The sequence below is a fragment of the Carcharhinus amblyrhynchos genome, chromosome 30, assembly GCF_965287045.1.
Source record: "Carcharhinus amblyrhynchos chromosome 30, sCarAmb.v2.hapA, whole genome shotgun sequence".
Taxonomy (NCBI): Eukaryota; Metazoa; Chordata; class Chondrichthyes; order Carcharhiniformes; family Carcharhinidae; genus Carcharhinus; species Carcharhinus amblyrhynchos.
Genome location: NC_137353.1, coordinates 11829160 through 11854412, shown reverse-complemented (window position 1 = coordinate 11854412; position 25253 = coordinate 11829160). Strand labels below are relative to the sequence as shown.

At 41.5% G+C, this 25253-nt stretch overlaps 1 protein-coding gene and 1 pseudogene across 1 annotated transcript; both read left to right on the top strand.

Moving 5' to 3' along the window:
- The first annotated feature begins 17979 nt into the window (after positions 1 to 17979).
- Positions 17980 to 18160, top strand: LOC145360349 (U2 spliceosomal RNA; annotated as a pseudogene).
- Positions 18161 to 19148: 988 nt separating this feature from the next.
- On the top strand, positions 19149 to 24229 carry LOC145360023 (CD276 antigen-like). The gene is made up of 2 exons (XM_080214922.1): positions 19149 to 19305; positions 22764 to 24229. Exons 1-2 carry the CDS (start codon positions 19149 to 19151, stop codon positions 24227 to 24229), a joined length of 1623 nt encoding a protein of 540 aa, XP_080071048.1.
- The last annotated feature ends 1024 nt before the right edge of the window (positions 24230 to 25253 follow it).

Sequence of the window (25253 nt, the reverse complement as noted above, 5' to 3'; positions counted from 1 at the left end):
GCTTCAGTGGGCAGGAAATTCCACAGATTCACAACCCTTTGTGTGAAGAAGTTCGTCCTCAATTCAGTCCTAAATCTGCTCCCTTTATTTTGAGGCTATGCCCCCCAGTTCTAGTTTCACCCGCCAGTGGAAACAACTTCCTTGCTTCTATCTTAACTATTCCCTTCATGATCTTATATGTTTCTATAAGATCTCCCCTCATTCTTCTGAATTCCAATGAGTATAGCCTCAGTCTGCTCAGTCTCTCCTCATAAGCCAAACCTCTCTACTCCCGAATCAGTCTGGTGAATCTCCTCTGCACCCCCTTCTGTGCCAGCATATCCTTTCTCAAGTAAGGTGACAAAAACTGTCCACAGTGCTCCAGGTGTGGCCTCACCAGCACCCTATACAGCTACAACATAACCTCACTGTTTTAAACTCCATCCCTCTGGCAGTGAAGGACAAAATTCCATTTGCCTTCTTCATTACCTGTTGCACCTGCTATTCAAGTCCTTGTGATTCTTGCACAAGGATAACCAAGTCCCTTTGCACAGCAGCATGATGCAATTTTTTACCATTTAAATACTAGGAGCTGCTCTTGAGCCGGTTGGTATGTGATCTCAGACTTTTCTACTTTTTTTTGATGGAAGAAGGCAGAAGAGAGTATGCCCGGTGTGTGTTGGGCCCTTAATTATGCTGGCTGTTTTTCCAAGGCAGCGGGAAGTGTAGACCAAGTCAGTGGATGAGAGGCTGGTTTGAGTAATGTACTGGGCCTCATTTCGGACCCTTTGTAGTTTCTTGCAGCCTTGGACAGAGCAGGAGCCATACCTGAAAATTATTGTCGTCACACAGTAATTTAGATAAATGCAAGATGATGCAATTTGGTAGATTGAGCCAGGGCAGGACTTACTCAGTTAATGATAGGGCATTGGGAAGAGTTACAGAACAAAGAGATTTAGGGATACAGGTACATAGCTCCTTGAAAGTGGAGTCAGAGATGGACAGGGTAGTGAAGAAGCATTCAGCATGCTTTGTTGAAGTTGTACAAGGCCACACTTGGTCACCCTGTTATAGAAAGGATATTATTAAACTAGAAAGAGTGCAGAAAAGGTTTACTAGGATGCCACAGGGACTTGGTGGTTTAAGTTATAATGAGAAGCTGGATAGACTGAGACTTTTTTCTCTGGAACATAGGAGGCTTAGGGGCGATCTTATAGAGGTCTATAAGATAATGAAAGACATAGATCAGCTAGATAGTCAATATCTTTTCCCAAACTAAAACTAGAATCTAAAACTAGAGGGTATAGGTTTAAGGTGAGAGGGGAGAGATACCAAAGGGCCCAGAGGGGCACTTTTTTTACACAGATGTTGGTGAGTGTCTAGAACAAACTGCCAGAGGTAGTAGTAGAGGCAGGTACTATTTTGACTTTTAAAAAGCATTTAGACAGTCACGAGGGTAAGATGGGTATTGAGGGATCTGGACCAAACGTGGGCAGTTGGGACTAGCTTAGTTGTTAAAAAAGGGATTGCATGGACAAGTTGACCAAAGGGCCTATTTCCATGCTATAAACCTCTATGACTCTATGACACCAGTTCACCAGATTCTCTATCTCATTCCTGTATTGTGTCTCGTCATTGTTTGAGATCCAACTCACAACGATGGAGTAATGAGCAAACTTGAAAATTGGCTCAAGGGGAATTTGGCCACACAGTCATTGCTGTGTAAGGAGTAAAGCCAGAGGCCGAGGACCCAGCCTTGCAGAGCACCAGTGTTGAGGATGATGGAGGAGGAGGTATTGCTGCCTATCATTAATTACTGCGGTCTGTGGGTTTGGATGAAGGCATGTATTGGGGATACTTTACTCTCCAACTGACCTTACTGTTACTCAACTGTGGATACCCAAATTCTGAAATTGAGTGGAAAATAGTTTCTTAATTCCTAGCTCTGATATCCTCCACCTTGATAGGAATAATTTTTAGAAAGCCACTGGTTGGACTAAACATGAAGGGACCTGACTCCTCCCATATAGACAGGAGATGAGGTTAAAGCAATGTCAAGTTTCTGCAACACTGGAACAGTTAAGAGCACATCCCAGTCGATGTGGTTGTTATGCCTGTAAAGTTAGCCCCTTTTCAAGTGTGTAATCCCCTTTCCATGGATTTTATGCACTTATGAGGAACATATGTATAAGATAATTCCTTCTGAAGTATTAAAAGCTATTATATACTAATAGTACCCGTGTAACAAAATATATAGGGAGCCTCACAACTATGACACATTGCTTGACAACTAATGCAGGCCTCTAGGGCTTGTATCTATGCTTATTATGTTAACGTTTAAAATTAAAATATATTTTCTGATATCATGATTCTTTTTCTGAGATACTTTTTGTAAAACAATTATCTTTCTATCTGATATTAAATGTATACATGTGTGCTTTGTTTTCAGATTGACTTGTCTGGTGGTGAGTTGCATGGTTACTCTGACCTCCCCTGACTGAGTTATATTGTAGACTGCAAAGTGACCTGCAATCATCCGCAGGCATAACCCTTAACTCCGATGCATCTGGATCATTGCAAAGCATCAAAAATAACTTCAGCCATATTGGTCAATCTGGAAGGCATAAATGTATAAAATAAGTGATGGATGTCTGTATTATGCTCAAGCAAATGAATTAAACTCTTCTCCTCTGAACAACTGCAGCAGCAAGAGAGAATTTTATGTTTTCCTGTGGCCAAGTGTTTATAGATAGTACCACCTGGGTTCCATTACAAATTTGTACATGACCTGAATAAATTGCAAATAATTCTGCTTTCTGATTGCAACAATCATCATGAGACTATGTAAACCAGGTATCTCCCACAATGCTCTCATGTTAATGCAGTCCATCATGCCAGCAAAATTGGACCACAAAGGCAAGAGACAGGGTAGCTACTGAATGATGATGATGCGTTTGCGACACTCAAGAGCACCAACTAAAAGCAAAGACACTGACATGCTGACACCCACCAGTGTAAATATAGAGCACATCACTGCATGTTGAAGCAGTTCTTCAGGTGTTTGGGGTAAATCTGGATTATTAGTCCAGTAACTTAACCATAATATCATTATATCAGTTGTTTATTGAATATCACAACACAGAGAAAAGCAAGCCAATCTGCTATGGATATTCATCTGTCCATGAGCCACCTAAACTGATCTCATTTTTCTGTTTGATCCTGCAATATTAGGGGTGATTCTCCAATTGCGACCCGCAACTTTTCAGGTGGGTAGGCTGGGAGATGCTCGTTGTCAGCCTTTTGCCGGGATTTGCGCATATGCCAGGAATGCATACAAATCTCCCAGAGCCAGAGAGCATTCAGAGTCCAGACCACGCTGGAAACCAGTGGGATGAGAGATAAGTCATTTGAATCTTTTTTAATATAGTTTAAATATGTTTATCATTCCATTATCAGGAACTTGCCAGACCCACTCCACCAGGAGTACTTCATTCCACCAGGGTTTAAGGTTGCTTCCCACATTCGGGTCACTAACAGGAGAACCTGCAGGAATGAAGGGCATCAATCGGGGCCCCCCAGGAAGTTGGGTGACGGGGAGGGGTGTCCCCTGGGCATGGGCATCTTAGCCTGTGCCCCACCGGCACTGCCCAAGGGGCAAAGTTCTCATGCCCAGGGGGCACCTTGGCACTGCCCATCAGGCATTGGGCAGTGCCAAGGGGTGGGGCCTATATTGTGGGCAGGGTCTAGGTGCGAATGCTGGAGGTGAGAAGTCCCACTGCCACTCTGCATGGGGATCAGTCTAGGCTAGAAGGAGCCCAGCAATTGGGGTGGGCTGGAAGGGGGGAGAGTGGTCTACCAGAGGAGCCCTGCCTCCCAGGGGATGGGGGGGGTGAGGTCTGACCCTGGGGGGGGCTGGTGTGGGGAGTCCGCAGGGTGGGTCTGCTGAGGTGAGGCAGGTGGGGGGATCGCCACTGCTGCGTGTGGGGGCTGGACATTGGGCGCTACAGGGCGAGGAAGTCAGAGCTGGCCCGGGAATTGTCGTGGGGGCCGTGATCGGGCCCTGGTGGGGAGTTGGAGGGATAGAACTGCAGGGGTCCAGGCTGGCCAGCGACCAAGCTGTCCATCAAACAGGGAGACTGCCAAATCGGGGCCACTGCACATGTGCAGCGTTCCAGAACTGTCAGACTTAACGTGAATAGGATTCAGGTCTGAAACAGCACTGAAAACAATCATTATCTAGGACAGTTTTCCCACCAATTCAGCACTTTTGGGAGAATCACCCCCATTATTTCTTTTCAAACAATTATCTAATTCCCCTTTTAAAAGAATTCATGGACTCTGCTTCTATAATGGTTTAGAATTGGGAATTCCACAATCAAACTCTGTGTAAAGGATTTCTTTCTAACTTGTCCTTTAATTCTTTTTGTGGTTGTTTGAAATGTGTGCCCTCTTGTTATTGTCTCATTGACCAGGGGAAACAGTCTCACTATTTAGCCTGTTAGAATCCTTTATAATCTTGAAGAACCATATCAGATCATCCTTCACCCAAAAAGCTCTGACTTCGCAAGAGACTCTTCATAACAGGAGCCTTCCTGATTTCGGATAGACTCCTGGTAAACTTACACCACACTTTTCCCATTTTATTTACATTCTTCCTTTTTGCATCCTATCATTTCATCTGTAATATTTTCCAATTCTGATAAAAGCTCACAGATCAGAAACGTTGGACAAAATATTTTTGCAAAAATTTAAGACCCGCCTGTTGCTGGGTGTGGATGGAGGCGGGGTGGTGAGTGGGGTGGGGTGAGGGGACAGGAGAGAGAGTTGATCCCACTTCGACAAGAAGCAGGACCCTGGAGTGTCATTAGGCTGGCAATGGCCAGTTACCAGGCCAGAGGCAGCATCCAACTGAAGAAGGCAGCATTTCCTTCCATAACCTCAAACCCACCTCACCATCATACCAGGGCTATTACCAGATCAGAGAATTGATGCTAGCCAGCGAAAGAGAGGGAGCCTTAAAAATGGGGAAGCCAGGGCCACACATCTCTGATGAACAGAGAAAACAGTGCCTTAAGCACTAGTGTTGCTATTGCCAGGAGCCTTCTGTTGACTATGAATAAAAATGAAGTTTATTTATTAGACACAATTAGGCTTACATTAACACTGCAATGAAGTTACTGTGAAATTCTCCTAGTTGCCACACTCTGATGCTTGTTTGGCTACACTGAAGGAGAATTTAGCATGGCCAATGCACCCTAACCAGCGCGTCTTTCAGGCTGCGGGAGGAAACTGGAGCACCCGGAGGAAACCCATACAGACACGGGGAGAACATGCAAGCTCCACACAGACAGTGACCCAAGCCAGGAATCAAACCCAGGCCCCTGGCGCTCTGAGGCAGCAATGCTAACCACTGTGCCACCATGCCGCCCCGTCAACCATCAAGCAGGTTTGCACCTTCCATTCCACCCAGGAAGCTGCATTGGGGTTGGGGGGCAGGGTGCAAAGGTTTACCTGGCAGCCTTCTCAAAAGGGGACAGGCAGCAGGCTCACCCAATGTGGATTTGTAAGTGGTTCCTGATTTGGCTCTCAAGTCGCTCAACTGCCCTCCCAATGGATAGCTGTGCTTCTGAGCCTTCCACCACTGGCACGGTGCCATGGGGACAGGAAGAAGTAGGCTCTTCTCCTAACATCCCCCCCCCCCCACCCACCCCCCAAACCCCATCACTAACTCTGCTATCTCCAAGCTCACCACCAACAGGCTGGGAACATTCAGCCCTTTAACTCTGTTTTACAAATGCTGTCTGAACTGTTGAGTATTTCCAACATTTTCTGTTTATGTTTCCGATTTTCAACATCCAGACTATTTCATCTTTGCCAAAATTTGCTATTATTTTTCTCCATGAATGTAAGAAAACCCTTGTAAATTTAATAAAAGTTTCAATAACTACTTGTTCATGAATGAATCACTTCTTTTTGCCAGTTAGAAGTTACATCACAAGTGATTTAACCCAGCAGCTCTACAGAAACAATTCCTCGTTTGTCGTAGCTACTCTCAATGCACTAGTGCCCTCTGTAGGAAAATGCTAGGATTAGCGATTACTTAAAATGTGAGTCCACAACTCCAGTTCAATACTGCTGCAGTAAAGGGTCTTGTTTTGTAAATTGGCTTTCCGTGGGGAGCCTGTCACCAGTCAATGGGATCGAGATATGGTAAAAGGGCTGATGGACTTTCCTTGAAGGATTTAATTTATTCAGCATTTTCTATCAAACTGAAGTATTCTGCAGATTGAATCTCAAGAGTTGACAGCAATGACTTTCCTCTGAACTTTTCCTGTTCTGTGCATTCAGCTGAAATCCAAGTGTGATTTTCAGTTTCGACAGGGAACTGATCGGATGCCCATTGGCCAATAGAAGAATACATCAGGCACAATGTGAGCACAGCCGATCTGATGTTGCCAGTTTCCAGTTGCCATTCTAAGTAAAAATTACTGGCGAGGCTTCTGTCCAGCATCCATTGGGAGAGCAGAAACCCTGAGAACATTTCTAATGCAGCAACTCACCTTGACTCACACAACACAGTGCACTGCCAGGCTTCCACTAACATCATGCTTTCATATATCTACATTAATGAGGATGATAGGGATGAAGCAGAAATGGTCGAGAGCTTCAAGTTTTTAGGTGTTCAAATCACCAACAACCTGTCCTGGTCCCCCGACCTCCCATGCCAACACTATAGTTAAGAAAACCCACTAACACCTCTACTTTCTCAGAAGATTAAGGAAATTTGGCATGTCAGCTACGACTCTCATCAACTTTTACAGGTGCACCATAGAAAGTAGTATTTTTGATAGTATCACAGCTTGGTATGGTTCCTGCTCTGCCCAAGACCACAAGAGACTACAAAAGGACATGAATGTATCCCAATCCATCACTCTGTCTACACTTCCCGCTGCCTTGGCAAAGTAGCCAGTATAATTAAGGACCCCATGCACCCTGGACATATTCTCTTCCAACTTTTCCTGTTGGGAAAAAGATACAAAAGTCTGAGCTCACATACGAACCAACTTGAGAACAGCTTCTTCCCTGCTGCCGTCAGACTTTTGAATGGACCTAGCTCACACTAAGTTGATCTTTCTCTACACCCTAGCTATGACTGTAACACTATATTTTGCACTGTCTTCTTTCTTTCTCTGTGAATAGTATGCTTTGTCTGTATACGCCCGCAAGAAACAATACTTTTCACTCTATACTAATACATGTATCAATAATAAATCAAATCAAAATCAAATTTTCTCACTCTCCAATCAGAACTAAACTTGTTCAATATGCCACTGTACCATGCGTATGCAAATAGCATCTTTGCCTATTTCATTTGTTTCTCTTTGTATTCAACATGGAGGAGGTCCATGTTGTTAAATGAAGGATGTTTGCATTCCAAGGATTCCTGGCTCACAGCCTCCATATGTGATATGGCCCTTCTCAGGTCTAGAGGAGGACAAGGAAGGTGCGTTCATAACACAGTCAAACAGGTTAAGTGTGCCAACTTGTAAATCCTTCCAAAACACCAATAGCTGGTGATAAGAGTGGGAGAGACTTCTGGTCAAACATGCTTGATGTAGAGTTGCAATTGTCCTGCTATAAGGCCTTGGTGACAGACTAGTGATCTGTTCTGGGAATTACTAGCAATGGAAACAGATGAAACTCTGCCTTAGTGCACCACTAGGTTCAAGAAAAGAACTGGAAATTATGTTGCGCTGTTCATCTTACTAAGTAACTGGCTCAGACGGCTCCAAATTATTTTCTAAACATCTTTACAGTGAGTAGAGTTGAAGCTCTCAATACCACCAATCTGGACTGCCAGAGATGGAAGAATAAGATGCTAATCCTTTTTCTAGGGATTGTCTATTCTCTGGACCATCAGCATCCTGAGCCATCTTCACTTGAATCCATCTCTTTTCCCACACTAAACTTTTTCTGCTCTGATACACTAAACTATTTTCAGATTTTTTTAGTTAAATACACTCGTAATCCAATCCCATTCAGTTCTAAAATAAAAATAAAATATTGCAGATGCCGGAGACCTGAAATAAAAACACAAAATGTTGGAAATACTCAGCAGGTCTAGCAACATGCGTAAGGAGAGAAACAGAGTTCACATTATGAGAAGAATATGACTTTCCTTCAGAACTGCCATTTTGTTCCATGCCTTATTACTTGTGTTTACATTTAATCTTTATTTCCATGAAATATTAAAATAAGCTGGTTTATTTTTGAATGTGTTTATAGGGACATAAATGTGAAACAACTGTCATTAATTACAATTTCCTTCTACCACAACAACTTGCTTTTTACGGCAACCTAGAAATCAAAGCACACGAGCGTTCATTATCTTATTTTAAATTCAATCCCAGTGTGCTGTAATTGCAACTTTTCTGATGACATTTTGTGATAATGTGGGGGGTGGGGGGATGGGGGGGGCAACAACCGTCTTTGCCAAGTGTCTGGCCCCTAACCTCTCATCCTTGCTATCAGATCTATTGTATGATTATGATTTAGCTTGGAATTTGCTCTTGGGCAATTTGGGAATTTGCTCCAGAATTTACTCCTTTTAAAGCTTAGTGATATTGAAGCTTTGAGCAACCAATTATTTAAAACCTTCATTATGGCCAATTGCATCGAGCTGGCAGGGAACTGAACTCACTTTGCATGATCTGCTTGTGGCCTGACATGTTATAGAGCAGTGAATTCTGAACAAATAAAACCATTGTATTTACATCTACCTTTTACTGTATAAAAGAGGCTGGCTCCCTTAATTAGGCTGAATAATATCCCTTTGATTGCTGCCAAGATTGCCTCGCTCAAACCTGAAAGACAGCCTGTCCATTTTACTCAGAACTGGAGGCATCCTGTCCCTTCTGTTACTCATTATGATTAAATACTTACTGATACACAGACTGCCTGTTTGGTACATAGACGAAGGGCTAATTTTAGTTGTAGCAGCATTTGAAATAAATAAATTACTGCAAAATTCTACTTTGGTGTAATGTTATCAAAAACGATCGCAACACAGTAAAAGGGAGACTAGTCTGGATGTCTTCAAACTATTTACTGTCTCCTGCAGGATAATACTGGTAATGTAGAAATCCAGCCAGGGTAGCCAGTGCAGAGTTTAGGGGGTGGAAATGGAATAGCACTTACTGACCTGCCAATCTATACTTGGGACATGGAACAATCACTGCATCAGTAATAAGCACAGTAAGAAGTCTCACAACATCAGGTTGGAGTCCAACAGGTTTATTTGGTAGCAAAAGCCACAAGCTTTCAGAGCAAGGAGCAGCGCTATGAAAGGTAGTGGCTTTTGCTACCAAATAAACCTGTTAGACTTTAACCTGGTGTTGTGAGATCTCTCCCTTGTTTACCCCAGTCCAACGCCAGCATCTCCACATCATCAGTAACAAGCAGCTTGCCTGAAATTGAGTCCCAGGACTTGCTCAGATGCTCACTTTGCACTTCTGGGCCAGCTACAAACCACAGGTAAGTCCCATGAATCAGTTTTGGATGGGCTTTGAACTCGCCAAGAATGGGTCGAAAGTGTTGGCCGTAATTAAACTCATCTTTAGGTGGCGATGGCCTTATGGTATTATTGCTAGACTATTAATCCAGAAATTCAGTGAATGTTCTGGGGATCTGGGTTCGAATCTTGCTGCAGCAGATGGTGGAACAATAAAAAATATCTGGAATTAAGAATCTACTGATGACCATGAAACCATTGTTGATTGTCAGAAAAACTCATCTGGTTCATTAATGTCCTTCACGGAAGGAAATCTGCCGTCCTTACCTGGTCTGGCCTACATGTGATGCCAGAGCCACAGCAATGTGGTTGACTCTCAACTGCCCTCAGGCAACTAGGGATGGGCAATAAATGCTGGCCAGTCAGCAGTGCCCATGTCCTGTGAATGAATTTTTAAAAAGTCACGGGGGTCACTGACAAACCTTAGCTTAACATCTATCGTGATCATCAATCCTGCTCATGTATCCTGTTCATCAACAGCAAATTTCTCCAACAGGCCCAAAAATTGGCCTGAATATGCCATGAATTGACATGTTCAAAAGATTTGATGCTTGTTTTAAGCAGCTACCTGGGCTGTCTAAAATTGACCCCAAATATCTAGTAGTATTACCAACACCTGTACAAATTGGGCCCTGCTCAATCCCACTGCTAAATTCTTACACCTTGAGAAACAGGAATAATGTAAACCAATCTCAACTCCAGCAACTCTTAATGGTTTTAATTAGAAAGGGTGACACTTGTCTCACATATGGTAGGAGATTGCAAGAAAATTTTATTTCAACTAAGAAATCTAGGTTAAGTACATAGATTTAGGTTGAAAACACAAAAAAAGGCATCAGTTCTTCCAAGAGAGGAAACCAAGATAGATTGTGGCAGCATTATCAGCTAAAGGGATTGATATCGCATCTTGCTTGAGAAGAAGGTGGAGCATCCTAACCTGCACCAATCCCATCCACCAATCACTCCCTGCGACCCATGGTAGCTCCTGATCCACCATTATCTCAATTTTAGAACTCTCATCCTCATGTTCAAATGCTCACGTGGCTTCACATCTCCCTGTATCTAAAATGCTCTCAACTTACAATCTTCTGAGAGTACTTTTTGTGCGTCTCCCCTTCCTTTGCACTATTATTGAAAGCGATGCCTTCAGCCCTTAGGGCCTGTGTTTTTAAACTCATTCCCAAAGCCTTTGCATCTCTCCACCGCTCTCCTCCTTTACATCACTTCTTGAAATCTTCCTCTTTCGACAAGCATTTAATCACTTGGTTGAATGTCTCTCTCTTTGGGATGGAACAGTGGTTCGCACTGCTGTCTCATAGCACTGGGGACCCAGATTCAGTTCCAGCCTCAGGTGACTGTGGAGTTTGCACGTTCTGCCCGTATCTGCGTGGATTTTTTCTGGATGCTCCAGTTTCCTCCCACACTCCAAAGATGTGTAGGCTAGATGGAACAGCCATGGGAAATGTTTGGGATGACAGGGATAGGGTGGGATACTCATTCAGAGAGGTGGTGCAGACACGATGGGCTGAATCTCCTTTTCTGCACTGTAGGGATTTTATGATTCTATGTTGCTTTAAGTTCCTGTACACTGCCTTAGGACATCTGATTATGTTAATGTCATTATATAAATGCAAGTTATTATTGTCGTTATATTTACGTCTTTAGTTTTGCTTTACAAGCCACTGAAATGTTCTTCTGACACTTCTATAATTCTCATCTTCAACAAACCCTGAAATGTTAACTGAATGTGGAAGCAATGCCAATGTGCTTCTAGACAACATCAACAAGTGCAAGGTATGTGTCAAATTCTCAGAAAAATTAAGAAAAGTATTCTGAGGTCAGAGATTACTGAAAACCTCATGAAGGAAAAAATTATCTGTAATATCGGTGCCATGTTTTAAATCACAAGTAAATTCACTGGAGGGTTGTACTAAATTTAGCTTGTTTATTACTTAGGGACCTCAATATAACAGACAAGCCACCAGGTTATTCACTGGACAGGAGCCTCCCAGAGAGGGAGGCACGGTGGTACGGTGGTTAGTACTGCAGCCTCATAGCACCAGGGACCCAAGTTCAATTCCAGCCTTGGATCACTGTCTGTGCAGAGTTTGCACATTCTCCCTGTGTCTGCATGGGTTTCCTCCAGGTGCTCTTGTTTTCTTCCACAGTCTGAAAGATGTGTGGGTTAGGTTGATTGGCCATGCTAAATTGACTCCAGTATCGGGGGATTAGCAGGGTAAATATGTGGGGTTACGGAAATAGGGCCTGGGTGTGATTGTGGTCAGTGCAGACTTGATGGGCCAAATGGCCTCCTACACTGTAGGATTCTGTGACTAGAATCAGCTTGTCTGTAAATTAAAGACTTCATTAGAAACTATTACCTGTTGTATTCTGCCATACAGTTTATAATGATTTGAAGATTATACAGCCAGCATTGTAATACAATCCAGAAGACGCAATGCTAAAATATTTCTGTAAAACCATGTTTAAAGTCTCAGGCAGGTTGCCACCTTCTGTCAAATTTGGAATGGCGGAAAGATAGAGGTAGAAAGAGAGGGTGACTATGACTTTTATCTGATCTTTGTTTTGATGGTATAAATTAGCAGAATTGCCAGAAGTCTACCGCCCCATCCACCACAGAATCAGAGCGGATGAGAGACAGACAATGGAAATGTCCATTGACCTCGGGCAGGATTTTATGGTTTCAGGATGAGCGAGGCCGTAAAATCCCACGCATGCCATTAAAAAAGTAACATCTTCACATCAGAAAACATGAGAAAAATGGACTTGGGATAAAAAATTAATCCAATATTTAAAAATGATTACTGTTATTTAATTCATTTTTTTCAGCAATTGAGCTGAATATTAGGCACTGTTTTTAACAAGGTCCTTACCACCTGCTTTGTGCCACAGCATGAGATATATTTCTACCCTTTACAATTTAGATAGCAGCATTAGGAAGAACTTGTATTTTTGTAGGACATTTGTAGTTAGAAGTCCCATGAAGAGAAAGTGACAAATAAGACAGCAGGAAGTCAACCCAGATCAATCTGCACAATCTGTAACAATTTTAGAGATTTGTTATGGTTCTTTACATATCAATTACTTTGTAATCAATTAACTAATTGCTTCTGAAATTTAGTCACTGTTGTTAGGCTGGCAAACACACAACCCAGAGCAAGGCTCACAGACATCAAGGAAGATGATTGTTGGGTAAATTTGCTTTATTTTGGTACTGTTAGTTAAGGTTAGAATATTATTCAGGACACCAGGGGAACATCAGATCTTTTCTAATCGCACGAACATGCAGATAGCCATTTGGTAAACAGCGCTTTGCTCAAGATAAGGTCTCATGTTTTGTGGCTGAAAATGTTTAGATCAACTCAGACAAGGTCCAAATTGTTCAGTTCATAATTCACTTCAGTGTCCACTTGTGCTCAAGGGGACTTTCTACGCTGAACGTTTGTCAAATCAAATAATGTTTGAAATGTTGCAAGTTAAGAATTTAGTGATAGAAAGTGTAACCTTTTGATTTAAGGGACCTTGAATAAAGAGGAATAAACTGTGTCCAGATTTCTGCATTTAGCTCTTTTTGTAATGAATTTGGTTCATTTAATCCTTGGACTTAGTGGTCTCTAAGCTTTTCCCTCTATTGTACCACTGTGCCAGGATGATCTATGGGCACCATGCCTGCAGCTAATGCATAAAAATTCTAATTATCCGCGAAAATAGAGAATTCTGGAATTATTATTTAAATGGTCTTTCAGCAAAGGCTTTGTGAGTTGGAAGCTTAGACAGCCATCTTGTCATCTCAGCTCTGTGTAGAAGATTTAACATGAGCATCCATGCTGATCTGGCTTAATTTTATGCATACTAATGTATCACGGTGCTTTGCAATTTCTTGTAAAAATGATTAAGCTGCTAATTAAAGCTGTTTATAACTTGTTTCTCCCGATCTAAGCCATCAGCCACCACGATAATTAACATGCAAATTACCTCAGGGGAACAAAGTCACAGGGGTCCTCAGCTCTCAAACGTCTGCAAACTGATTTAATTATTGCCTGAATACCAAAACATCACAATTATGAATGGTGGCATTTGTTTTAATGGGCAATCAGATAATTATCCAAATGACATTTTGGGGAAAAACTTCGTTTAGCTTAATTTTTATAGCTAGTGGCTAAGATGATGAAGTGACTTCAAACGTTTTGATGTCCAATTTACTTTATTCAAAGATGATAAACTCAATGGTCTAATAATTGAGTTTCAGATAACATCCGAGGGGCACATATTGATTAAGATAAAAGACAACGCTGTTACATTTGGAATGAAGGGCATTTAGACATTCCAGCATCCAGCATACACTGGCAGGAGGAAACTATCTAAAGGTTGAGAGTTTGATGATGCATTCCATAGAAGTGATATTGGTGAACTGTGTAAATAATCGGGCCTTTTTTAGTTTCTTGCTCTTTCTCTTCAGTCTTTGTCTTGAGTCTTTAAAAAGATTTTCCTTTACTAATTATCTCTGATTTGATCCTAGTTCTTTCCTCCTTTAGTTACACTCCAGAACAATTTAGTATTTAGCAATAAATTCGAGCCCTGCCAGTGATGCTGCAGTGAGATCACGGCGCCATCTTGGAAGAGTGCCCTGATCAGAATTGCCTAACCCCACTCCCCCCATTCCAATCAGAGCCTGCATTTAAGCCTCCTCCCCACAATTGTCGCCTGCACTCGACACAATCCCTCCCCTACCCTGATCATCGGTCCCTTCAACACTGCCCCACACACCACACCCCCGGTCATTGCCGACATACCCATCTCCCATGTCCACATGTGAATGACTCCTCACCAACTCCCATGAGGCTCCCACTGGAGTCTGCCCCGACACAAGGTGGCACTGTCAGGGTAGCACTGTGCCACTTTGGGACAGTGCCAGGGGCATTGCCAGGGCACTGCCTGTCCATGTCCCTTTCCCCTGGAGAGTTACACTTACCTTTAAGCCACCCCCCCTCCCCCCCAGGAGACCCTCACAACAGGTTCACATCAAGATTACGCCATGTTGGCACAGTTTGAATATCCAAAGAGGTTTTAGTATCTGACGAGAGGTGTGGCTAATTCTATTTAAATTTATTGAAATTATGGCCATGAACCTGATGATGTCACTGGCAAAGCATGGAGGAAAATCAGAAATCTGTAACTTCTGGATCTTGAACTTTCGTCGGCATTCACACAGACAGCGAACGTGGGCTCAAGATCTAAGAATAAAATCTGAACACACTCCAAAAATTAGCAACAAAAACTGACTTTAATCAACCTTAAGTGTGTGACTGCCTCCTAATCTAAATTAGAATTTGTATCAAAGTGGATTTTTGAATTTGAATTAAATGGAAGAAAACCAAAGGTAACTAACTCATAATCCATGGAAAGACTCTTTCAGCATATCCTTCTAATCCTTTCTCCCTTGTGTGCTTAGCTAACTTCCCCTTAACATATCTATGTGATACTCCATGCGATAGTGAGTTAAATATTCTTACCAATCTTAACGGAAGTAACTTTCTCCTGAATTTTCCATTGGATTTATTGGTGGTCATCTTATATTTTAGACTCCTTTGATCTCCCCCTATTCTCCACTCTTATCAAACCCCTGCACCATTTTAAAGATCCCCATTAGGCCACCCCCTAGACTTGCCTTTTCCAGAGTAAAGCCCCAGCCTGTTCAGCCTTTCTTGTTTGGTATATCTTCTCATTTTTGGTGTCATCCAAAAACACAACAGAATGCAAACGATGCAAAATGATGAATTGGCTAAATTCCTAATTTATAGCAGGCAACCAGCATAGAAGTTTAGTCTCTGGCCTCTTTTTCTTCATTGTTTATCTTTTTTTTCTGAAAGACTTTGCATTTAAATTTGACTATAACAATTGTAGTAAGGGAGATATCTTCTTGAAAATGCCAGTAACTTTCAGGCCAGGTTTTGCGTGCATTTGTCATAGTGAATTTGGCTCCTCCTCAAACTGATTGTCAATCATTGAACCCTTTTTGTTGTCTTTTTCTTCAACCTGTATAATAACTGCATGACTTCACATCACAGGATTTAATTGTTCCTCCACTGGTTCTAACCATATTGGGAATCAGTTGCAGATTCTAATGTTTGTTCCAATTTTATCATCTCTCAGGGACACTGACTTTCACTGCAGGACAGTATCATTTGTAGTCTGATTTTTGAAATAGCCAATGTCTATGTGTGAGTCCAGACAATGAATATCAGATGGCTACTATATGATGGTGGGACACAACAGTGCTAAGCCCAATCCTATCTTCACCTAAGGTCCACACAGGCATAAGTGCTGCAGGACGATGACTTGAAGCTTGAGTGAATCTTTTTTTCTCTTCCTAAATGGGAAAATCGAGCCAAGTTATTATTCCCTTACAGCCACCTTGGCTGAGATCAATTACTTCAGCACAGGTCAGGACTTGAGTTCCAGGCCATTAGTTGTTCACTGCCTTTAACACATCTGAGCAATTGGAAGAGGTTGTGAGGATCTCTTTAATCAGGTGATAAATCCTTTATCTTTGATGAAAACCCACAGCACAAGAGTTGCAAACATTGTGTGAATAATGATGAAGGGCAGGGATTCCCGTCTCTGACTGACTAGATTTCTCTCATTCTGTGATGCCACATAAAGAAGCCTATGATGTCATCAAGTAAGAGGATTTGGTTCCAATGATGAAACAATCTTACACAGCGACATCATGAACATATATCAACTGAGATTTTATGCTGTGAGTCGTAGCAATCTCCTTTTATTGTACCAGTTCAATGTGATTGTCATTAAATCTTGGGGAAGGCAGGGGAGAGGGACTAAATGAGTTGCTGTTGCAGAAAGCCATCATGAACATGATGGGCCGAATGGCTTCCTATGCTGTAAACATCCCATGACTTCATGTAGATCCGTTTCATCAGGTGAGATGAATACCTAACATGGGTAGTGATGCTTTTAAAGATTATACAGTATTAACTTGATTGAATCGTAATGACAAAGCTGGGAAACTATTTTTTTAATCGAAAGAGAAAATCTGTGATAGATTAAGAAACATTGGAGTGGTCAACAATGAGGTTCTATTCAAAATGCAATTCTGATTTATATAAAACCCAAAAAACTGCTAAAGCTACAGGCAATTTCAGATACTTTAAGAACAGTTATTATTTACAAAGAGTCTTGAAATAACGGGTTGGCGATTTTTTTTTGTGTTTGGTGTCTCTTATGTTGTAGAATCATAGAATCCCTACAGTGCAGGAAGAGGCCATTCAGCCCATCAAATCTGCACCAACAAAAATCCCACACAAGCCCATATTTAGCCTGCTAATCCCCCTAAACTCAAAGGACAATTTCAGCATGATCAATCCACCTTACCCACACATCTTCTTTGGACTGTAGGAGAAAATGGGAGCACCTGGAGGAAACCCACGCAGACAAAGGATAATAACGTTACCTGAGGCCAGAAATGAACCCATGTCCCTGGCGCTGTGAGACAGCAGTGTTAACCAGTGTGCCACTGTGGAACTCTAGTGTCGTCAAGAGATTTCACACTTTGTTAGGAACAAAAGGTATTTATTGATAACAGAAATTAGGTGCAGAAGATTTGCAGATCTAGATTGCCCTGAGGCAGAGCTACAGTCCTTACATGCTTACAACAAGACTTCTTGATGATTCTGCCTGAGAGAGGATTCCATCTTCATGGTGACCACTTGCTGTCAGTTTTCATTCATCCCTCAGCTCAGCTGACCCACTTCTGTTGTACTGGCTTAAGAACATAAGTACTAGGAACAGGAGTAGACCATCTGGCCCCTCAAGCCTGCTTCACCATTCAATAAGATCTCGGCTGACCTTTTCGTAGATTCAGCTCCACTTATCCGCCCACTCACCATAACCCTTAATTCCTTTATTGTTCAAAAATTAAAGAGATAAGCATCACATACATGGCAGTGTCGAGAAAGAGCAATTTGTCCTTTTGGTCATAGTGGCATCATGCAGAATTGTGTAATGTTTTAACATGTCTTCAGGCCATGTGTCGTGGGATTAGAGAAGGTTTGTCAAACTATTTTTATTCAAATGGCATGCCGTTTAACTGCCTGCAAAAATCACAAAATTTCATTTTTGACAACGGAAACAAAGAAAGGAGAACAATTTGGATTAAAACTAACCCACGAGTTCCTGCAAACTTCCTGCATTCTTTCTGTTTCTCTGCCTCAGCCCTACTCAATTTTATGCTGTGCATTACATTGTTCTGTGTGCATAGACTGAAATGCTTTCACCGGGGTGGGTTGGTGTGAGGTGAGTTATATCATGTTTAATGTGGACCTGGCAATGTGAGACAGTGTGGGGACTGGGCGTGAATTCACAAAGCATGAGGGGGATGTAGGAAATAGATCACTTCTCGGCTTTTTGGCTAAGTTCAAGTGTAGTATCGACATGCTTACTTGGTTGAAGTTATTAGGTTACATTTTAGCTTCATTTTTAAAAGTGGCATCTCTGCTTTTTGGCTAAAATGCAAATGAGATCAAGCCTTGGAGGAGATGCAATGCCTACCCCAATTAGCTTGGATCATGTAGATCAAGCCAAGACAGGAGGTGAGAGTTCTGTCTTGTCAGCTTGGATCGGGAATGTCTCACTTGTTGAGGCTCTGAATTGGGTTTGATTTGATTGAATTGAATTGGATTTTTTTAAAAAATGTGTCTTCATACCAGCAGAGACTGGAGGAATAGGCTTCCCATATATTCAGCTGTTGAACTCATGGAATTGGAATATTAGGCGCTGAGGTGAGGAATTTGCACTTACACAATATTTAATGAGACTTGGATAATGTGCCAAAATGAGTGATTCAACAATGGTGGGGAGTCTTCAACGGGGAAGCCTGCCAATTCAAATTCTATTCTTAAACCTCCTGACATCTCTCTCCTCTTTTAATACACTCCTTAAAGCCTAACATTTTGACCAAGCTTCTGGTCACCTGTCCTAATATCCCCTATGTGGCTCAATGGCAAATTTTGTTTAGTCCTGTGAAACACCTCAGGACATTTTTCAATTTAACAGCTTTACATAGAAGTCTCTGCCATTGCCGTATGATGAACATGGTAGCCACGGGCATATTTTGAGGTCATTTTTTTCTGAAGAAGCATAGCAACAGGTTCAGTGCACAGTTCTCATTTGGGACAATGCCTGGGCAGCTTTTTTGAAAACAATGTGGACGTCAGTGGTATCTTCAGTGGAATCTACAGCTGCTGATCCAATGTGGCAAATAGTTGAAGTCCTGTAAGTGCCTGCAACTCTGCCGAAGCACAGATTACAATACAGATGGAATAGAAAACAGGTCAATCACCATGATAAACATGCTGACCACAATGCATGTTACTATTTCTCAAACCGTTCAGGGTCTGATGGTTACCTGATAGAGCAGCTGTTCCAATGAAGTCACAAATCCAGGACCTAGTGGAATTGCAATGGCTACAGTTTGTGTTCCTGATAACTGTTATCTCTCAAGACAGCAGCATGTGTCAGGCTGCTAGCTTACCCTCTTAGAGCACATCACCAGTAGAACATGAGGGGTAATACCAAGCTGGTGATGAACAAGTTCCATACATATATAGCAAGCAAACAGCTTCCTGCCGGGAACAAGCTGCTACAAGAGGAGCCCCACAGGTCTCTTGTACAAAATAGACAACCTCAGAGAAGCACCAGAATCGGACACAAGAAAGGTACCTGTTTACACACAAGGGAAGAACAATGTTAAGAAAAAATATCTTGGCATCTGTTAAGTTTTCAACATGTCTGTATTAATATTGAACATGCACTAATGTTGTACAAGATGGTTGGAGTTATTCAGGAAAGGATACAATAATTGAAGCTACATTATTCAACCATCAATCATTATTGTCATGCTTATGTACGATCATAAGGGGCTGTCTTGTGCTCATTGTCCCGGAATGAATAGTAGATTGAAGGATTGTTCCTTTAGTTGATGGTGAGGTAGTAATCTGCTGGTGTAAAAGGTAGACTGTGTTAAACAGAAGAATTTAGTGGTGGGATATGTACTGGTGCCCTGGCAAGAAGTCACTGAGGAGGACTCTGTGTGAAATTCATCGCGATGTTCACTTCCACAAACTTCTGTCTCCAAAGCAGTTCAGGTAATATTCCAAGAATTGTCCAGGTCCAGGTCTTTGTGTAGTGATGACATGCAGGGCTCAGCAGTGTTCACCCATGCAGAACCCACAAGCTGCAGCATATTGCAGACCCCCTTCTTTATAACAGGGTAGCAAGTGTACCATTTTCAGACCTAATGATCCACTCATTGAATGCTTTTGAGGGACAAGTACCTTCATGTAATATTCCTCCATTGCTGTTCAGAGTGCTCTGAGTGGTGTCATCCATCTTTTGGATGAAATTCTAAAGCAATGCCATTTATCTTCTCAGGTTTATGTAAGATTTTGTGGCACTATTTGATGGAGCAATAGGGAGTTCCCTGTGTCATGGACAACATTTATCTGTGAACCAACATCATGAAAATAGATATTCCAGTAATATTCATCCATCTCTCCACTTATCCATTGATCGCACCACATATCCATCTTTCATCCATCCACCACTCAATTACTGGTGGTAATTTTTGATTCTGTTGTTTGGGGATGGGTATGATTCAAGGATCAAGAGATAGACAACCTTCACCATTTTAGATCATATTAGGAGTTGGGACAGATCATATTAGGAGTTTGTTCCCAAGCATAAAGTCAATACTTTCAAAATCATGACACAGTGTCCACCTGAATTTCTGACATGCTTTGCTTATGTATATTACCTGCTGACAATGCAAAGTTGGAAAGTTAACCCCAGCATTTATGACTTGTTAATTAGATTCCAATGGCATGGAATGATGGGCTGAGTGCCACTTGGGATTTAGCCAACCATTCAAAATTAAATCACCTGGAGAAACAGATATCTGGCCATCTGTTTCTGTTGATACAGTTCTCAGATGGCCTCATTATGAATTCCTGATTGAACTTCAAGATTCCTGATTGGATTAACTTAGGAGGGGTCCTTTTTCATCAGCTGAACTGGAATGTTTACTTTGTTTGATTGACAGCTTTATGACGTTATGAAAAGTTGTTATTTATTTGGCCTCAGAATTGGTTCCAGCTCACAATTTTTAAAGACCACCAAAATCTGCCCAATTTACAAAAACCGAGTCCCAACTCTCACTCAAGGCCTTGAGCACCAAAGTCAAGATTGACTGTTTAGTGCTGTACTGAAGGAGTGCTGCACTGTTGAAATGCCACCCTTTGGATGAGACCTTTAATTGGGGCCCTCTCTGCTCTCTCTCAGGTAGACATAAAATTCTATAAAAAAGAGCAGGTGATTATCCTTGGTGTCCTGGGAAATACTTATGTCTCAAGTGACATCATTAAAACAATTATCCAGACATTGTGAGAGTTTAATGCTCAGACATTGGCTACCATTTCCTATAATACAAGAATGACTAGACTTCAAAGTACTTTGTTGGCTGGAAAGTGTGTTGGTGTGTCCTGTGGTTATGAAATATATTACATAAAGTTTTGCTTTTATTATTAGCTTGTGATTGGCCTTTAATGGCAGGGCAGATGGGTCAGTAAATATTCATCTAAAACCTGGGTGGTCGTTAAATATAAGCAGATCAGAAACCCCAAAGTATGTTCTGAAGCCTGACTAGATCCCAATCATTTTTTTCTATTCTGGTATCCTGGTCAGGATAAGGTTTTTCACTTCAGGAGTTATACTATTGACACACTAAGGAGCTTTCATCAAAACAAACTTTATTTAACAACAAAGTTTAACTATAAAAAAATTAGTTTAACTTTTAACAACTGAAATACTTAAACATGGCAAGATACAATTCTTAATTGCTAACCTATCTCCATCAGTTCCAATTTAAGCAACATTCTTCTCATAGACTTAAAGTCTTCTTCAAATAAGTTAGCAACACATAGGCTTAGGCTTGGGCTTAAGCTGCTAGTCTTTGAGCTTCCAGAACACTTGGAGAGAGAGAGAGAGACAAAGAGAGAGAGAGTGAGAAAAAGAGAGAGGCCTATTTGCTCTCACATGTCCCAAACAGCAACTTCCGGAGAGAGCGATAGAGAGAGAAAAATATATCTCTAGCTTCTTCCAGGGCCTAGCAATAACTGTCTGCTTTTCCCTGTAAGCTTAGCTCCTCTCCTTAAGCACGAGATTGCTCCTGTCAATCAAACTAATCAAAATCCTATTCTAAAACGCCAGGAAAACCCAAATAAACAAAAATTCATTAACTCAGATTAAAACAAACATATCCCTAGCTAAAATGAATCATAAGCCTGCATTCTCTGAATGTGAGCTGTCTGTTTTGCAGACAAATCGGCAATGTGTAAAACAGAGCTGAATTTTGAACATATCCCTCACAAGAAACATGATATAAATACATTTCTTAAAGACACAGTATCATCACCACAGTCACATGATCTTTGTTATCTATCTAAGGTAACATTTCTACAGGAAACATGTCACAGAGGAGCTGGTGGAAAGGGGGAATCATTTAAAAGGAGTCAGATTTCAGAAAAATAATAATCCAAGATCTCAAACTAGAAGGGTCCAAGCAAGCAATGAGGGTAATAAGCCATTGTAAAAGGAGAGATGGTCACTCCTAGACCCCACTTCTCCTATCAGTGGACCAGTAACCATCATTTCAGGTAATGCCCCACGTTTACTCCTAGTCATCCTTGAGGTCAGTGGATGGAGAGATAGAGGACAAGGGGCCAGCTGATTTTCCCAGCACTGCTCTTCCCACTGTTGTTACGGTTCAGAGCATGGGGGTCATTAAATATAGTGGAACCCAATGGTTTTTGCTCTGTGAGATTGTAAAGAGTAGGGGATTTTTAATTGGGTGAAACCAGACCAGAATTAAGTTTTGTGGATATAAGGAAGAAGAAAATTCTGGATTTTAATCAATTACTGAGAGGATTAAGTATTATTTTAAAGAAGAATCTCCTCTGGAGATGACATGTGTGCAGAATGAGCTAGATGAGTCCAAAGCCTTTCTTGTTGAATCCTTAATTATTCTATAAGGGGCAATGGGTAGTGTTCTTATCATACCTTTAGCCCATTATATGTGACAAAAGGACATGTTTTCCCTGACAACTGTGTTTATTTTCAGGTGAATGGTGGAAAACATGGGAAGGTAAAATCCAGGTGGTGGACAGAATCATTGACGCTATAACTATCAACAGGATCATGAGACTGCTTCCAATTACCTACCTCCATGTTTTGCACCTGTTACTGCGTTTCCAAAGCACAAGTGTGGAAAGGTTAAGGGATCTGATTATGATTCGACATGAGTCAGTTGTAGGAGTCCAAGAAGGTCATCAGTTTACAGCATCATGCAGACTCAGTAACATTGTATCAGAATCAGGCACCTTTGACATTGAGTGGGAACGAGCCACAGAAGGCCATACCTTGGAGAGGATACTCCATCACTCATTAAGTCCTAATGAGGAAGCAGTTCAATATCTGTCTGAGAAAGTCAAAACAAGAGTGCGTGGCAGCTATCTCAATGCAAGTTTTTCCATCTTGAACCTTAGCCCAACATTACTGGAGGACAGTGGAAAATATTTTTGCTATGTCAATGGTCTCAAGAGTCTTACCATTACTCTCTTTGTTTGTATACCATTCAAAGATATTTTTGTAGACTATGAACCTAAAGAAGTAATGGAAGGAACTAAAGTGTCAATAAACTGTGCAGCTAAGGAAGGGTACCCTGAACCTTTGGTTCAGTGGATTGCTGCAGGTGATGATATTACAAAAGAAGCAATCACTGTTATGGAAAGACTACCAGACAAAACATTTGAGGTGAAAAGTTCTCTTGTGATAAGTGTCAAGAAGGGAGTAAAGTACATCTGCAGCATTTGGAATAAGTACATTGAAAACTTGTTGGTGGATTGGGTGTTACCTCTGCCAAGTGTCACAGTCTTTACACCACATAAAAACATTGTAGGAATAGTAGGAAACAGTGTTGAGCTCATTTGTGATGTTTCTATTCCGGAGACTGATCCAGTCACCATTGCTGAGTTGGGTTTCTACTGGGTCAACAAAGATCAAAATAGCAAAGAGCACTTGATCTATTCTTTCATAAATGAAGAGGAAAATCTAATTGATCAAGATCCAAGATATACGAACCGAGCTTTCTTGTACTGGGAGGACTTTTTGAATGGGTCTCCAGACTTGAAGATAAGAAATGTCTCAATTGAGGACATGGGGGAGTATATCTGTAGGGTTAAAAAAAGAGGGAAGTTAATTGGTGAAGATCTTTTGGAACTTCGAGTAGCAGCACCCTATAGTAATCCAGTAATCACATATGGACAACAAACAACTAACTTCCGTAATGTGTTTCTCATCTGCCAGACGGAAGGAGGGTTCCCTCTAGGAAACATCAGCTGGCTGGCAGATAATGGCAAAGACATCACCTCTCGCTCAAAAACAGTCACAAAGTTGTCAGATGGATATTTCGATTTCAGAAGTGGCCTCTATATTTCAGTGGCTGAGGGAACTCAGTTCACTTGTGTCATTTCAAACCCTTGGCTGCCAGACAAACCGAGCACATCGGTAACTTTTATGAGTAAATAGATGAATAGTGAATAAACTGCATCTCTATTTACTGGCTTGTGGAATATGTGTTTGGAAAAGTATTGTATGATTTGTTAATAAATGATTAAATATGCTGCCCCATGTATAATAAGGACATAAGCTGACATGATTCATTGATTCTTCCATTCACATTACACCCCTTCAGTAGACCCAACCACTGATTCATTTGCAATGTACTCATTGGGCCATCACATTTTAATTCTTCTAATGCCCTTCTGTGGACAATGAAAATCTTGTTTCAATTCTCCAGTCAGTGGGGCATATTTTATAATTGGCATGTAGATCAACTGCCTTTTATAGCAACCATCCATTTACATTGATTGGAAATGACAATTGGATGATTTCCATAATAGGTGGCCAATCCAACTCATCTGTTTCACTTCCTGTTTGCGAGTTGAAAATCTAGCTCTTTCTTTGCATCTCTCACAAGTCTGATCGTTAAAGCCATGTCTTATCTTTGATGGTTTCACTTTTCATCCCACTCCAGTTACAGACATATTTGACTTCAGTATAGTTTCCACCTTTCCCCCTCAATAACCCATATTTCTCAATACCAATTCATATTGAGCAGGATGAATTTTCCTGTTTCATCCACCACAGGAATTGTAGCGGGCAACGGACAGACCATGGAAAGCTCCATTGAGCTCAGGCGGGATTTTCTGGTTTCAGGGCGAATGTGGCCGGAAAATCCTGCCTAGCATCTTTAGCACAAGGCAATACCTAAAGGCTCTTCATGGGAGCATTATAAAACAAAGTCTGGCACCAAGCCACATGAAGAAAGTTGGATGAGGTGCAGAGAGCTTTTTTTGATGGAATGTGGGCATCACTGGCTGGGCCAACATTTATTGCCTATCTCTAATTATCCTTGAAATGAATGGCTTATTAGGCCATTTTAGAGGGCATTTAAGAGTCAACCACATTGCTATGGATGACCAGGTAAGGATGGCAGAATTTGCTCCCTAAAAGACAGTAAAGCAGATGGTTTTTAACAACAATTGACAAT

Coding starts and splice junctions, on each gene's coding strand:
- LOC145360023 (XM_080214922.1), top strand. CDS start 19,149: ATGAGGGGTAATACCAAGCTGGTGATGAACAAGTTCCATACATATATA. Junction 19,306..22,763: donor CAGAATCGGACACAAGAAAG/GTACCTGTTTAC, acceptor GTTTATTTTCAG/GTGAATGGTGGAAAACATGG.